The 15,018-nt window shown below is 33.8% G+C and overlaps 1 protein-coding gene across 4 annotated transcripts in view; it reads left to right on the top strand.

Moving 5' to 3' along the window:
• The window catches only part of tok (tolloid-like protein 1 tolkin), a 59,262-nt gene extending 46,056 nt beyond the window's left edge, over positions 1-13,206 (top strand). For 2 of the 4 annotated variants that reach the window (XM_018449210.1, XM_018449205.1), the window contains exons 12-15: positions 6,325-6,616; positions 7,120-7,333; positions 7,518-7,768; positions 12,642-13,206. In XM_018449210.1, the coding sequence (XP_018304712.1) occupies positions 6,325-6,616; positions 7,120-7,333; positions 7,518-7,768; positions 12,642-12,806 (922 nt within the window). In that variant the 3' untranslated portion in view covers positions 12,807-13,206. The remainder of the gene's footprint in view (positions 1-6,324; positions 6,617-7,119; positions 7,334-7,517; positions 7,769-12,641) is intronic. The other 2 variants (XM_018449209.1, XM_018449208.1) reach the window with 2 other exon arrangements.
• The last annotated feature ends 1,812 nt before the right edge of the window (positions 13,207-15,018 follow it).

Genomic DNA, 15,018 nt, shown 5'->3' with positions numbered 1-15,018 from the left:
ATATACAGGGTGGCCTACGTAAAGTGTTGCAAGCTAATAACTCTAAAAATATTTGTCCTATCAAAAAGTTATTCATGAAAAAGTTTCATATATTTGAGGGGCCTTTCTAACTACGTAAATAAAAATCCACCCCCGTCCCTCCTTGAAAAGGGGCGATAACTTCAAAGTTTCAAATGGGTCTCCCTGTAAAATGTTACATATTTGGATTCTACGGGGAAAAACAAGTAAACTTTGAAACATTTCTTTGGAAAATATTCCTATCAAAAGTTATAAACATTTAAACTTTAATGTAGAATGAATTGAAATTAATGATAAATTAAATAAGACTTATAGTTTTTCTGTTTTTTTTTTATTTTATTAAATGTTCGAACTGTTTCCATTGACCATTAACATCTAAACATTTATTAATTCTTTTTACAAAACTTTGCCTAACTCTAAACAACATTTCTGGATTCACCTTAGTGTAAGCTGTACGTATTCTTCATTTTAAGTCTTTTTTCGTTGTAAATGGTTGTCTCAAAACATGAGATGTGACTTCCTCTTTGATGTACTCCCATAAAAAATAATCCAAAAGTGTAATATCAGGTGAACGAGGAGGCCATTGAACAGGACCTCCCCCGACCTATTCACCTGTCACAAAATATCTCATTTAAAAGAGTACGCGTTGCTCTGGAAAAATGAGGACGTGCACCATCTTGTTGAAACCACAGGTCTCTCCTCACTTAAGTGGTAATTCTTCTATAAGTAAGGGAAGATGATTTCTTAATAGATTACAGTAGGATTCAGTATTAACAATATCATCAAATAAGTTTTCAATTACGAAATTGCCAATTTTTCACATTATACATTTAATGATCAACGATGTTGAGAATGAATCTCACACATTCAATAAGGATTCTCATATGACCAATAGTGCATATTACGTCTATTAAGGTGTCTAGTATTGGTAAATGTTGCTTAATCAGAAAAAAGAATATTTTGCAAAAATGAGTCATTTATCATGGCATCACTTATCCACTTGCAAAATATTACATGACGTTCATAATCAGTTTCCAAAAGTTTCTGAGTCAAAATCAAACGATACGGATGAAATTTTTTAAAAATCCGCTGTATTGAAGACCGTCCAACTCTCTAAACGAAGAAATGCCATATGCGATTTTTGAATATTATAACGTTCTAAAAATAATTGCACTGCACGTTGATAATTTTTCTCACAGTCTTCCAGAATTAACAACATATTAACTTCCACGTCAAAATGAGCTATGATTTTCGAACTTGATAGCATGAAAACCAGCTCAAAACTAACTAAATACATAGTAGATCTGTACTTATGTTTCCCGATAAATGTGTGTATTTATGTTTCCTTTGGTTAACATCAAGGTCGTTTTTGTTTTCATTGTATCGTGAACACAACTTTGTGCCAATGGAGTTCAATCATGAATAAAATGGCTAAAAGTTTAAATGTTCATAACTTTTGATAGGAGCATTTCCTAAAGAAATGTTCAGACAAAGTTTACTTGTTTTTCCCCGTAGAATCCAAATATGTAACATTTTACAGGGAGACCCATTTGAAACTTTGAAATTATCGCCCCTTTTCAAGAAGGGACGGGGGTGGATTTTTGTTTACGTAGTTAGAAAAGCCTCTTGAATATATGAAACTTTCTCACAAACAACTTTTTGATAGGACAAATATTTTTAGAGTTATTAGCTTGTAACACTTTATGTGGGCCACCCTGTATATATGTCGTAGGCCAATAGATAAATCAGGCTAAAAGCCTGGGTCTTTCGCTTAATGCCGGCCGATCTGCGTATCGAACGTCATCGTTTGTCTAACGGCCGGGTGAAATTAGGAAGTTAAGCTAAAAGCCGGCAATTAGCCTAAACCCCGAACGTTCTTCAGGTCATTAGAATAAGAGATCGAAATAAGAGTTATGAGAATGAAAATATTGTGATAAATGATGCAAACAGAAACAATGTATCATCTCGTTTCAGTAAATCAGTCGCTGTACTGTCTTAATATTGTAAATATGGATGATAATAATATAGTAAATCGCCAAGAATTTGAACGCAAATTAAAAGAAATGCAACGGTTAGAAAGTAACAGAGCTGTGTGGGATAAGAATCAATTGCAAAGTGTCATTAATTTGTTAGAACTAGAAGATGGAAATATAAAAAAATCTGTATCTTATTATCATTACGATAAAACATATTAACTTGTAAGAATCGGGAGTGAAACACGTATAATTTTGAGAAGAGGAAGGATGCAAGTAAGCCGTTAATTTTTATGGTAGCTCTTGAAGATTATTATGAAAAGCTTCTAGAAGCATACATTCAAACCGGGCACGGAGGAAGGGACAAAATGATATATTATGTTCGTGATAAGTGGCGAATTTCCGAAACAGCATGTCGTCTATTTGCCTCATGTTGTCGAACCTGTACTAGGAAACGCGTTTCTCCTAAAACCGGTTAAATCAATAAAGACTGATGGATTTAACATGTGAAGTCAAGTGGATTTGATTGACTTTCAATCATGTCGTGATGGCGATTTCAACTTTTTGATGAACTATTAAGATCATGGGACAAAATTCTTACATCTGCGACCGTTAAAATCTAAATATGCTTGTAACGTAGTAGACGAATTATCAAAAATTTTCTTCATCTGGGATGCGCCGCAAATTCTGCAGAGTGATAATGGACGAGAGTTCGTTGCGGCTGTCATACACGAACTTATGTGTCTATGGCCACATTGCAAAATTGTTCACGGACGCTGCGACATCCTCAAAGTCAGGGAAGTGTCAAGAGGTCAAACGCCGACGTTGAAAATATGTTACGTGCTTGAATGATTGATCACAATTCTATAAATTGGAGTCGTGGGTGCTACGAAGTACAGGTAAACTAAAACTTTCTGTCTTTATTCCAAATTTTTTCGTACTTTTATACGGTGTTCATTTTACATTCTAGTGGCAAAAAAAAATACTTCTCGGCATAGGAAATTAACAGAACTCCGTATGAGGCTTTATTGAGGCCTATCAAGTGTGGTTTGAGAAGCACTTCCTTTCCAGTCGAAATTTTGAACATGTTAGACACCGAGAAAGACTTGCAGCAAGCACTTCAAGAACAATCCATTCTTCAAGACTGTGAAGAACTTCCTGATTCTGGGCCTACATCACAAGGAGACTCATGCAGTATTTGTCACCAACTTCTTCAAGCTGACGAAATTTCTTGTTCAGAGTGCAATGTAAGAATTTATTCTGAATGCGGTGAATCACATTCACGAGAAAGTGAGCAAGTATTTTTCCCGCTGTGTACCAGAGGAAAGCGTTTGATTGACACTCGCAATGATTGCTTTAAACGTCAAAAGAGAGAAGATGGTATCATTTTCACAAAATATATTTCCGCTACTGGATGTTGGAGACACAATCACATTATCGGTTCTAACCATAGATCGTGGGCCATTAGACTTTCCAAATATTTTTGGTTCGATTATAAATGTTGAAAACGATGTTTACCAAATTGGAACAAAGGATGGTGTAATAAAGGGTTGGTTTCCCAGAACTGACATTGCGAAGTCGGGTGAAAATATAATATCTGCAGAAGTGCCCAAAGGCATTATACTCTCTTTAAGAGAAGCAGCAGCTAAACAGTCGTTATCGGGGGGACAAGGGTACAAAAAGTGTAATTGCAAAGCAGCGAAGAACCAATGTAAAACTAAAAGATGTGAGTGCTTTAAAGCAGGTATTTTGTGCAATTCACGTTGTCATGTAAGCGCACCTTGCTATAATAAATAAAATGACGCATATATAAATATATCGCAACGTAAAATTAAATATACATTAGCTCTATAACATATGTATTACATTATAAATAACCAGCATTATTATTGTTCACAATAAGGAATACAATTTTTATCACACTATTTTCATTCTCACAACTCTTATTTCAATTTCTTATTCTAATGGCCTGAAGAACGTTCGGCGTTTAGGCTAATTGCCGCCTTTTAGCTCAACTTCCTAATTTCACCCGGCTGTTAGACAAACGATGATGTTCGATAGGCAGATTTGCCTATCGGCTGGCATTAAGCGAAAGGCCCACGCTTTTAGCTAACGGCCTGATTTATCTATCGGCCTACGACATATATATAATATATTAGATTGACAAGGAAAAAAGAAAATATTTTTTTTAATCGGCCTTTTAGCATAAAAGCTTTCATTTCATGCCAAAAGAACATTCCTAAATTTTTATCAAAAAATATTAAGATTTAGAGGTTGCTAGTAAATGATTTTTAAATCAAAGTTTCGATTTTCCTTAATACATATATTTGATTTGATGCCAAAAATGGCTTAATCCGGATTTTAAATGTGGTACTATATGTTTTTTGGTCGATGCAATAATTCATTTAGCTATGCGATATACGCCTTAAGAAATACAGTCTGATTAATGTGAAAAAATGATCCAATTTCGAGTTCAAGTTCGATTTTAGCAAGGTTTTAAGCATTCAAATCGTTACTCCCCTTAAATTGTAGGTCTGTTCACCCAGAACAAGATCCAATTGGAATTTTCTCGGGACCTCCTACAGAGTCTTTAAAAGTTGCATTTAACTAGATTATAAAACATTTTTCTTTTCAAAGATAGAAAATTTTTTTTACAAGTTCTAAAGTATATCGCTTTGTGGTTTTGATATCCTCAAATCAAATGCCTCAATTTGACAATAAAAAATTCTTTATTATAAAATGAAATGGGTTGCATTTAACTGGATTATAAAACATTTTTAAGGATAGAAAATTTTTTTTACAAGTTCTAAACTATCACTTTGTAATTTTGACATCCTCAAATCAAACGCCTCAATTTGACGAGAAAAACTCTTTATTAGAAAATGAAATGAATACATAATTAAAAAAATATACTACATAATGTGTAGTTTATTTCAATTAATTAAATCATATTTTTTTTGTATTATGTATATACTCATTTCATTTTCTAATAGAGTTTTTTATTGTCAAATTGAAACATTTGATTTGAGGATGTCAAAACCACAAAGCGATATATTTTAGAACTTGTAAAAAAATTTTTTCTATCCTTAAAAGCGTTTTATAATTCAGTTAAATGCAATTTTTAGGGGCCCTGTAGGAGGTCCCGGGAAAATTCTAACTGGATTTTGTTCTGGGTGAACAAACCTACAATTTGAGGGGAGTAACGATTTGAACGCTTGGAACCTTGCTAAAATCGAACTTGAACTTGAAATTTGATCATTTTTTCACATTAATCGAGCTGTATTTCTTAAGACGTATATCGTAGGGTTAAATGAATTATTGCATCGTGTTCAGCGACCAAAAGAACATATAGTACAGTATCACATTTAAAATTCAGATTAAGCTATTTTTGCATCAAATCAGGTATTAAGGAAAATCGAAACTTTGATTTAAAAATCATTTACTAGCGACCTCTAAAACTTAATATTTTTTGATAAAAATTTAGGGGTGTTCTTTCCCATGAAATGGAAGCTTTTGAGCTGAGAGGCCGATTTTAAAAAATATTTTCTTTTTTCCTTGTCAGCCTAATATATATACAGGGTGTTTCATTTTAAGTGATACGGTCGATGATTATCTCGCGAATCGATGATTTTATTGAAAAATTTTTCGAATGAAAGTTGCATGGCTTGAAGGGGGACACATAATGGAAATGTGGACTTGACCTTGAGTGGTACACAAGTGGTAAGCTACAAGAATATGTAATAAAAAATAGGGATTTCCATTTAAAAAAATATTAATGATCTTGATCTGATTTTGACAAGGTCACTTAAGTTCACATTTCCATCGTTGTGCCCCCCTTCAAGCCATGCAACTTTCGTTCGAAAAATTTTTCAATAAAATTATTGATTCGCGAGATAATCGACCGTATCATTTAAAATGAAAAAACACCTTGTGTATATATATATATATATATAATGTATATACACAGGGTGTTCCATTTTAACTTTGGCACCGAAATATCTCGAAAATTATAAAAGATACGGAAAAATGTTTCAGACAATAGTTGTAGACGTTTATCTACTGATCATATTCGTTTAACATTGGGTGGCGTTGCTAAAGTCAGGATGAGGTCATTTTGAATTTTATAAATACAATATATATACAAATTTTATATAAATACAAAGGTACCAGATGCAGAGCATGGTTTTAATTTTTTTTTATGTTAAACAAAATATTTCCTTAGAACTTTCACATTAAATTATTTTACATCGGTATAAATCAGTCGGGACTTGCATTGTCGGCAGGAACAATCAATTATACTCTTGTCATTTGCACTGCACGTTTTATTGAACAGCGTCCAAAAATCAGGCTTCGCTGCCGTATTTTTCACTGATATGGATGAATGTGCCAATAACAACGGTGGATGTCAGCATGAGTGCAAAAATACAATAGGTTCTTATCAGTGTTCTTGCCACAATGGATTCACACTTCACGAAAACGGTCACGATTGTAAAGAGGGTGGCTGCAAATACGAAATTACTACGCCCATGGGAACAATCACCTCACCAAATTACCCGGATTATTATCCTGGACGTAAAGATTGCGTTTGGCATTTTACTACGAAACCAGGCCATCGAATAAAATTGGTTCGTACTATATATTATTTCGTAAAATTTGTTTTCGTACATTATGGCTGGTATTCATATATAATATAATCATATATAGAGAGTCTGTTCATCTTATTTCAATAAAATCATCATAATGTTTTAAGATGCTAAAATACGGCTCTATCTGTGATTGCGGTTTATGACTAGGGATGCAATTGGATATGCAGTTAGTATATCTGTAGGTTTCTGGCAATATATATGTATATGCGGCCGAAATTTTATATTGAAATGACGTACATCATGTTTTAAATATTCTTAAAACTTTTATTATCATTAATATATTTTTAAAATCCAAATATCCGGTTGCATCTCTATTTGACATCTTAAGACATCTTAATATAAGAACTGCGATTATGAATATCGATATACGCATATAAGACAGCTAGTGTATTGATTTAAAAAAATAAATAAGAAAAAGGAAAACAAGAAAGTAGTTGGAGAAGAAAATATATTAAAGATATTTGTGACAATGTGTGTTGCAGGTCTTTAAAGTTTTCGAGATGGAACCGCATCAAGAATGCGCGTATGACCATATTGCTATTTACGACGGAGATTCACCGGAAAGCATAACCTTAGGTAGATTTTGCGGTAATAAAGAACCACATCCGATTCTCGCTACGAGCAATCAAATGTATATGGTTTTCAAGAGCGATGCTTCCGTACAGAGGAAAGGTTTCTTAGCCACTCATAGTACAGGTAGATTATTGTTTCTATAACACAGTACCAGTGAGAATTTTAGCACGAAGATTCGATTTAACAAATGTCAAAAGTATAATATCGAATCCAATTAATATAAAGCGTTAATAAATTAAAGCGTTAATGAAGATCTTTCAGTTTAATAGCGCTTGACAATGTATAGTAACTGTAATTTTCGTTACAGCCTGCGGTGGTCATCTTATGGCAACTGACAGAGTGAAGCACTTATATTCTCACGCCAAATATGGTTATTATCAATATGATCACAGAACTGACTGTGACTGGATAATAGAAGCGCCACTAGGTAAAAATGTTCACTTATCTTTTCTTTCGTTCCAACTGGAATATGAAGCCGAATGTGGATACGATTTTGTTGAAGTTTTCTCCGGTTTAGACGCGTCTAGTCCACCGTATGGTCGATTTTGTGGTAATTCCGTAAGTATGCCTTTTCAGTGTTTTCGAATTCAACAACTTTCAATAGTATTATATTGAAATAACATGGGGGGGGGAGAATATACAAAGCGACATATAGGGTGTCCGGTAGGTTTTGATAAAGCGCTCGTTTGCAGATAGAGCGGACTAAAATGAGTCGAAAAGTCCTCTACCATTTTGCAATTTTCGTAGTGAACGAGATATTAATTTCTAAAGATTGTCAAATATAAGCGGATAAAATCGACGCATAAGACAATTTTAAGATTTCTTTTAGAGTTCTTTGGAAAATACCTTAAAAATGCCTTTTAAAGAACTCTTAAAGGGATCCTAAAGACGATTAGTAATATCAAAAATAGCACTTACACACAGACGATTCGCGTGTCATTGGGCGGTATTCATAATCCGTTCTTATTTTAAGATCTTAAAGTCTTAAGTAATCCCTGGTGAAAAAATGTCTGAAAATTTCGCTGAAAATATCTGAAGTCATTTTTCAGAGATTTTTTAGTAACATTCAGAGACTTTTTCAAAGAAATTAAGGGATTATCAGCGAATTCTCTGAAAATAATTTTCAAGTGTCTAAAAATCTCTAAATTTCGCTGAAACTCGAGAATTCAGTAATATATGTTTCTGAAAATAGAATTTTCATAGTTTTTCACTTTTCAGAGACTTTCAGAGTTTTGCAGATAATCTTAATTAGGTGTTCAGACACTCGGAGATTTTTGAAGTTTTGAAAGGATTTTTTAGAATAATTTATACACTGTTAAATCTATATTATAGTGTCAAATTTAGCTCAATTTCAACTGTTTTAAGCTGTTTAATTCCATTATTTTATAAAATAATGATATATTGAGTAGGAACAGTAGCGACTCAAATGGGGTTAAATTTGACGCTATAGATTTAACCGTGTAAAATATTTAAAAAAATTCTCTCAAAGATTTCGAAAATCTCTGAAAGTGTCCGAAAATGTAATTAAAATTACCTGCAAAACTCGGAAAGTCTCTGACATTAGTCTATGAAAATTCTCTTAAAAACATCGAAAATTTCTGAAAATCTTCGAACAATTCTCTGACAAACTTTAAAAGTTTATGAATATATTGTAACAAATTTTATGAAAATCTTTAAAAATGATTGAAATACTCTGATAAGTCTATGAAATTACATTGAAAATTTCTCTGAAAAACTCTGCAATGTGTCCGAAATTCTGGACATTTTCAAACAAATTTTTGGACTTTTTCAGAAAAATTTTCAGAGAAATTCAGAAAAATTGTTTTCACTAGGGATATCTTAAGATGCTAATACGGCTCTCTGATTGGTTTACGGCATCTTAAGACTGTACTTAGGACGGTCTTAAATATAAGATCCGACTATTGACACATCACTACATCAATGTTTCACTCACGCATGTCACACATACACGTACATTTTCGTACAACAATTACGTTTTAATTAGACGTCTAAGTCCAATTTTAAGAAATCCATGCTGTTTCTTCGTGCAAACTATTACTAATCTATGGACTATTATTTCACAGTAAGTACAGATTGTACAACTTTTATATGAAGCAAATGTTGTTATGATGTGACAGCTCTGTCATATTGGACTAAGAAATGGTAAAGATTTCAATTTTAAAATTTTTTATCGTTCTTAACATAAACGCCACCTTACAGACACGTATCTAACTAAATCTAAATATTTCTGGAATATTCATAAAAATTCCTAAAATCCCAAAATAACATTCCAAGAGTGTTCCGGAATAGTCCAAAATATTCACGGAATATAAAAGCAACATCCAAAAATCGATTAAAAATTTATATAATACGTATCAATACGTGCTTGTGAGGTGCAGTTTACGCCGAGAACGACAAAAAATTTTTCTTAAGATTTCAATTTCGAAATTTTTATCTCCACCTCATAAACACATATTAATACATAGGCTGCTGGAAAAGTTTCTGCAAACAATATGAAAAAAAAATATGTAAAATTCGGTAAATGTCTTTATTGTTTTTCGAAATATTCGCCTTTAAAATCGATACATTTATGCATACGCTCGAACCAATTTTCGAAGCATTTTTTCCACTCTGAAGCTGTAATCTCAGAAATCAGTGTACGAAATGTTTCAACAGCTGCTTCAGGCGACTCAAATCGCTCACCACGCATCTTTTTTTTAATGTTTGGAAACAAAAAGTAGTCATTAGGTGATAAATCAGGTAAATACGGACAATGAGTCATCAATTCGACATTTTTACTGGATAAAAAAATCAACGGTTTGACGTGCTGTGTGACAGCTGGCGTTGTCATGATGAAGGATGATGTGACGATTTCGGTTTGTTCTACGTAATTCATTTATGACTTCTGGCAAACAAATTGTTGTATACTAATCGGTATTTACAGTCCTTCGATCTTCTAAAGCCACGGTTGCCACATGACAGGTATAACCGAAGAAACAAGCAATCATTTGCTTGGCAGCACTGTGTGAACGAACAACTTTTGTTGGTTTCGATTCATTTTGAAAACAGTGGATTGTTGTTTACTTTCGGGCTCATACGAATAGATCCATGTTTCGTCCCTAGTAACGATGTTGTAGACCAAATTTGACCGACCTCGGTTGAATTTCTTGAGTATTTCTTTGCTCCATTTAACACAAGCTTGTTTTTGAGCTTCGGTCAAATTGTGTGGGATCCTCGACTGCAAAGTTTTCGTATGCTCAAGTGATCATGCAAAATCGTATGTATTGCTTTCATGTCAATGCCTAAGGATGCCTGAATCTCGCGGTATGTCATATGCCGATCTCGCTCAATCATTTCACGCACAGCATCAACATTAGTGGCAACAACAGATGTGGGTGGACGACCTTCACGGAATTCGTCACAAAGAAAGGTACGTCCACGCTGGAATTCGGCAAACCAATTATAAACAGTCCTATTGGATGGTGCTTCATCCCCAAAAGCCAAATGAAGTCGATCGATGCATTGTTTCGGAGTTAGATTACATTTGTAATCGTAAAAAATCATTGCCCGAAAATTTTCACGCGAAATTTCCATTTTCTCACAAAATAACTTCTTTTAAAATACCATGCAAACAAAACTAGTTGGCTTGAGTACAAACTGTCAACTGAATTATAGGTTAAAAACTAATTTTACGGATATAATATTAGCAGAACGTTGGCGCCACTGGAAGTATTAAATTGCAGAAACTTTTCCAGTAGCCTACTAGTAAAGTATATACTTTAATCCTGGAAAAGGATTTTCGAATCTGTAAAAGAGGAAAAAAGTAATTGTTATACAAAAATTAGTCGGTAATATAGAGACGGCTTTAGGATCTCCTAGGGATCCTAAAGCTGTCCGTATTACCGACTGAATCATATAATTTTTGTATAACAATTACTTTTTTCCTCTTTTACAGATTCGAAAATCCTTTTCCAGGATTAAAGTATACGCATTAATACGTGTGAGGTGGAGTTTATGCCGAGAACGACCAAAAATTTCGAAATTGATATATTTTTTACCATTTCTTAGTGTAACATGGCGTCTCAAGCTGTCAGATCGTGATAATATTTGCTTCATACGAAAGTTTTGTAATCTGTATTTATGAAATAGTAATTCAGAAATACGTAGTTTGCACGAACAAATAACGTCGAGTTCTTAGAATTAGACTTACTTAGACGCTTTATCGCGATGAATTATACGAAAATTGACACGAACGTGCGACTGCGTGTATCATAGGTTGTGTGAGATATTGGTGTAGTAGTACATAAAGATATGTCGATGCGCTGGAAAAACAGCGACATCTAGTTATTTTGTTGGAGTTCGAGCTTCGCTTTAGGATCCCCTTAAAGGCATCTTAAAATTGTTTTAAGCGGGTTCTACAATGAGTTTTTAGTAGGCAATCGGAAGTCTTTACTTAGTCCTAAGATGCTATCGGTGAGTCGGAAGGGCTATCGGTGAGTCGTAATCGGTGAATCCGTAATGCGGGTTCTACAATAGAAGTCATAGCGGTCGTAGGGTCTTAAATCATAGAAAATGACCAATTATAGTTGATTATTCTTCTCATATTCAACTGTGATTGGTCAATTTTCTACGATTTAAGACCCTACGACTTCTATTGTAGACCCCGCATCAGGTTGGCCAACAGCCAACATTTAGGTACCGACTACCGATTTTCTTATGACTGACCAATCATGTAGCTTCGGTAGCCATCTTTCAGTTTGAAAAAATAGTGCGAAATTTACGCGTGCATCATTTAGTGAGTAATCTAGCTGTTGAATTCTCAAAAAATGAATCTGGACGACCTTGAAATTATTAAAATAGTACAGAGTAATTCATGCCTGTACGCAAAAGATATTAAAACATATAGAAATGTTGATAAAAAATCTTGTTGGGAATAAGTGGGCGCTGCCCTAACTAAACCAAAATCAGATTGGTAAATTACTATGTTTGTAAATTACTATGTTTTGCTCGTATTTTTCTTTAATACACAACACAAATAAATGATTTTCTATTTTAGAACTCTGATTGTATTCAGTCCCTTTCCGAAAATTCAACTTCTTTCTCATTGGTCGAGCCAAATGACTCGCTATACAACTAGCAACTCATTGTAGATGCGAAAAATCCTGAAGTCACTGACTTAGGTTAAGACTTAAGACTTCCGATTACCGACTACTGACTAAAAGCTCATTGTAAAACCCGCATTACACGTCAATTTTAGACATTCTGCTTATTGGATAATTAAAAGAAAAATTACGAAAATTGCAAAATGGTAGAGGACTTTTCGATTCAGTTTAGTCCGCTCTATCTACACATGAGCGCTTTGTCAAAACTCATCGAACCCTGTATAATATAAAACATCCAAATTGTATGAAAAATAATCGTTATATTACAGAATACTACTGATTTTATTTCCATGAATGAAGCACTGTTAGTAAGATTCAAAACCGATGATACAATTTCAAACAAAGGCTTCGTAGCTATTTTTGTGGCAATTGATCGGCAGGACAGCGAGGAAAATCTCGGTGGTGAAGACAACGAAGATCAAGAAAACATTTGATCTTTTGCTCGAGCACACCCCAATCGATTAGATTGATAAAATTCCGAGTTGATTACATCCATGAGAAGTACTAATTAGGAGTATTTATAGCGCGATAATACATTACGTATATTCTTCTATATGTATGTTAGATGAAATTTTCATCCTTGTTAGCAAATATGTTGATCCCTTAAAAAAAAAATATATATACGTATTACATCGAGGATAGAGTATTCTTCTGATTGGAGTTTATAAAATACAATCTCTCCGATACAATAAACACTGATGGATGCGAATATTTCTATCGCGTTAGATGCAATCAATAATTTTATCGAGCTGATGTACATGTCACATTCTACAAGATATTTACAAGTCTTAGAATGAATACGAGTAGCACCGTAGTTATTCTTTCAAGCCATATTGAAATAATAGATAATATTGAAATTGTTAAGCAATCTCAGTTAGAAAATGATTATTTTGATAAATCCTTCGATATTTCTTCGTTTGTGTCTCAGAATACAACGGAAGTCATAAATTAAAACGTGAAGAGCTCTAAGAAATAACATTATTTTATTATTATTATCATCAGAGCTTTCTTCATACGAAACTAATAATGTATTACTACTTTAGTTGAGTTACTTAGATAAGAAATTTTTCGCACGCAGTAATATGATATAATAAATTAAATACATTATATATATATATATATACATATGTATAATCGATTTGCGATCATAGAAGGCAAGCGCGTTTATTCTTTTCTCCACTCGTTTTAATCATACGAAAGCGACAATTAATAATACATACAAAGTTTCCGTCGATAGATACTTAACAATTACGTAACAAAATATTAAATGTGGCCTATAACACAGGTCGTTTACGTGCCATAATACAGTAGATAGAATATATTTCATTAAGTAAGAGTACGTTTTAAATCAATAAAGGTGAACGCACATAGAAGTAGAAGTAAGCAGTAAGCAGTAAGACGTACGAAGTAGGCAATTAACATTGCCAGTATATCTATACATATGAAAAATGGCGGTCTTACCTCATTGCTTAGGGCTGCCGCAGACAAAATTTCTGTAACAGTAACCTTAAGACGTGAACTTAAGCCGATGAGCCAATCAGGATACTGTTTTAGATCTACATAATCTGACGGAAATAGAAATAGCAGTAAATTTATCCATAAGGCAAGTTTCAACCGGTTGAAATTCGCCTTATTGCGAGGTTATGGCTAAGTTTACTATTATTTCCATTTCCGTTAGATTACGTAGACCTAAAGCAATATCCTGATTGGCTCATCGACTTAAGTTTACATCTTAGGGTCACTGTTACGGAATTTTGTGTGAGGTGGCCCTTATTGCTTGCTGTTTATTTCTACTTCTATGTGCGTTCACCTTAAGAGTGTTTGAGACAAAAAACTGAAATAACATAGCATCACTCAAGAATTACATACATATTTACAACATATTTACGATAATCATACATGAGTTAGAATTACATTATCGATATCATATAATCGATATATTGGTAAAAGAGAAGATCTTCTCGACAATCATCGATTATATTATCATAAAAAATAAACACTGCCCAAGTGACAGTAACATCATGATATTACATGATACGCATTACAATATGAAGCGATTAGATCGTAAGAAAAAATTAGATTCAGTGGTCAAACGTATCACGCATTAGGTATATATTACAATATTAGTGCGATGTATCGATGATCCACCGGTTTACGCCGTGGTCTCGCAATATATTCATCTCGCAATGCACGTGATTAGAAACAGGTGCCAACAATTCGCACGATTAATATTATCGAAGAGGAAAGCAACGTATCTAAAGAAGTGAAAAAGCCTTTTGTAGATATCCCATTATGGTTCTCAATTACAGGTTATTGTCAAGAGAATGGTACAATATAATATAACGCGTTTAATCTAAACACGTGCATATATAAATATAAAATATGTGATATTTAAATAATTACATGCATATTATATTTGTGTGCATCTTTGCGTGTGTGTGTATGCATGTGTCGTTTGCCAGGGAGTAATCGGTATTCTGTTGTTTATTACGCTTATTGTAAATAGATAAAAATTAATCACGTAAATTACTGCGCGCGCGCGCGCATACGCGCGCGAGCACCACGCACGCACACACGCACGCACACACACGCACGCACACACACGCACGCACACACACGCACGCACACACACGCACGCACACACAC

This window comes from Mycetomoellerius zeteki, unplaced genomic scaffold, assembly GCF_001594055.1.
Source record: "Mycetomoellerius zeteki isolate Tzet28-1 unplaced genomic scaffold, Tzet1.0 scaffold234, whole genome shotgun sequence".
Lineage (NCBI taxonomy): Eukaryota > Metazoa > Arthropoda > Insecta > Hymenoptera > Formicidae > Mycetomoellerius > Mycetomoellerius zeteki.
This window is presented reverse-complemented; position numbering and strand designations above follow the sequence as displayed.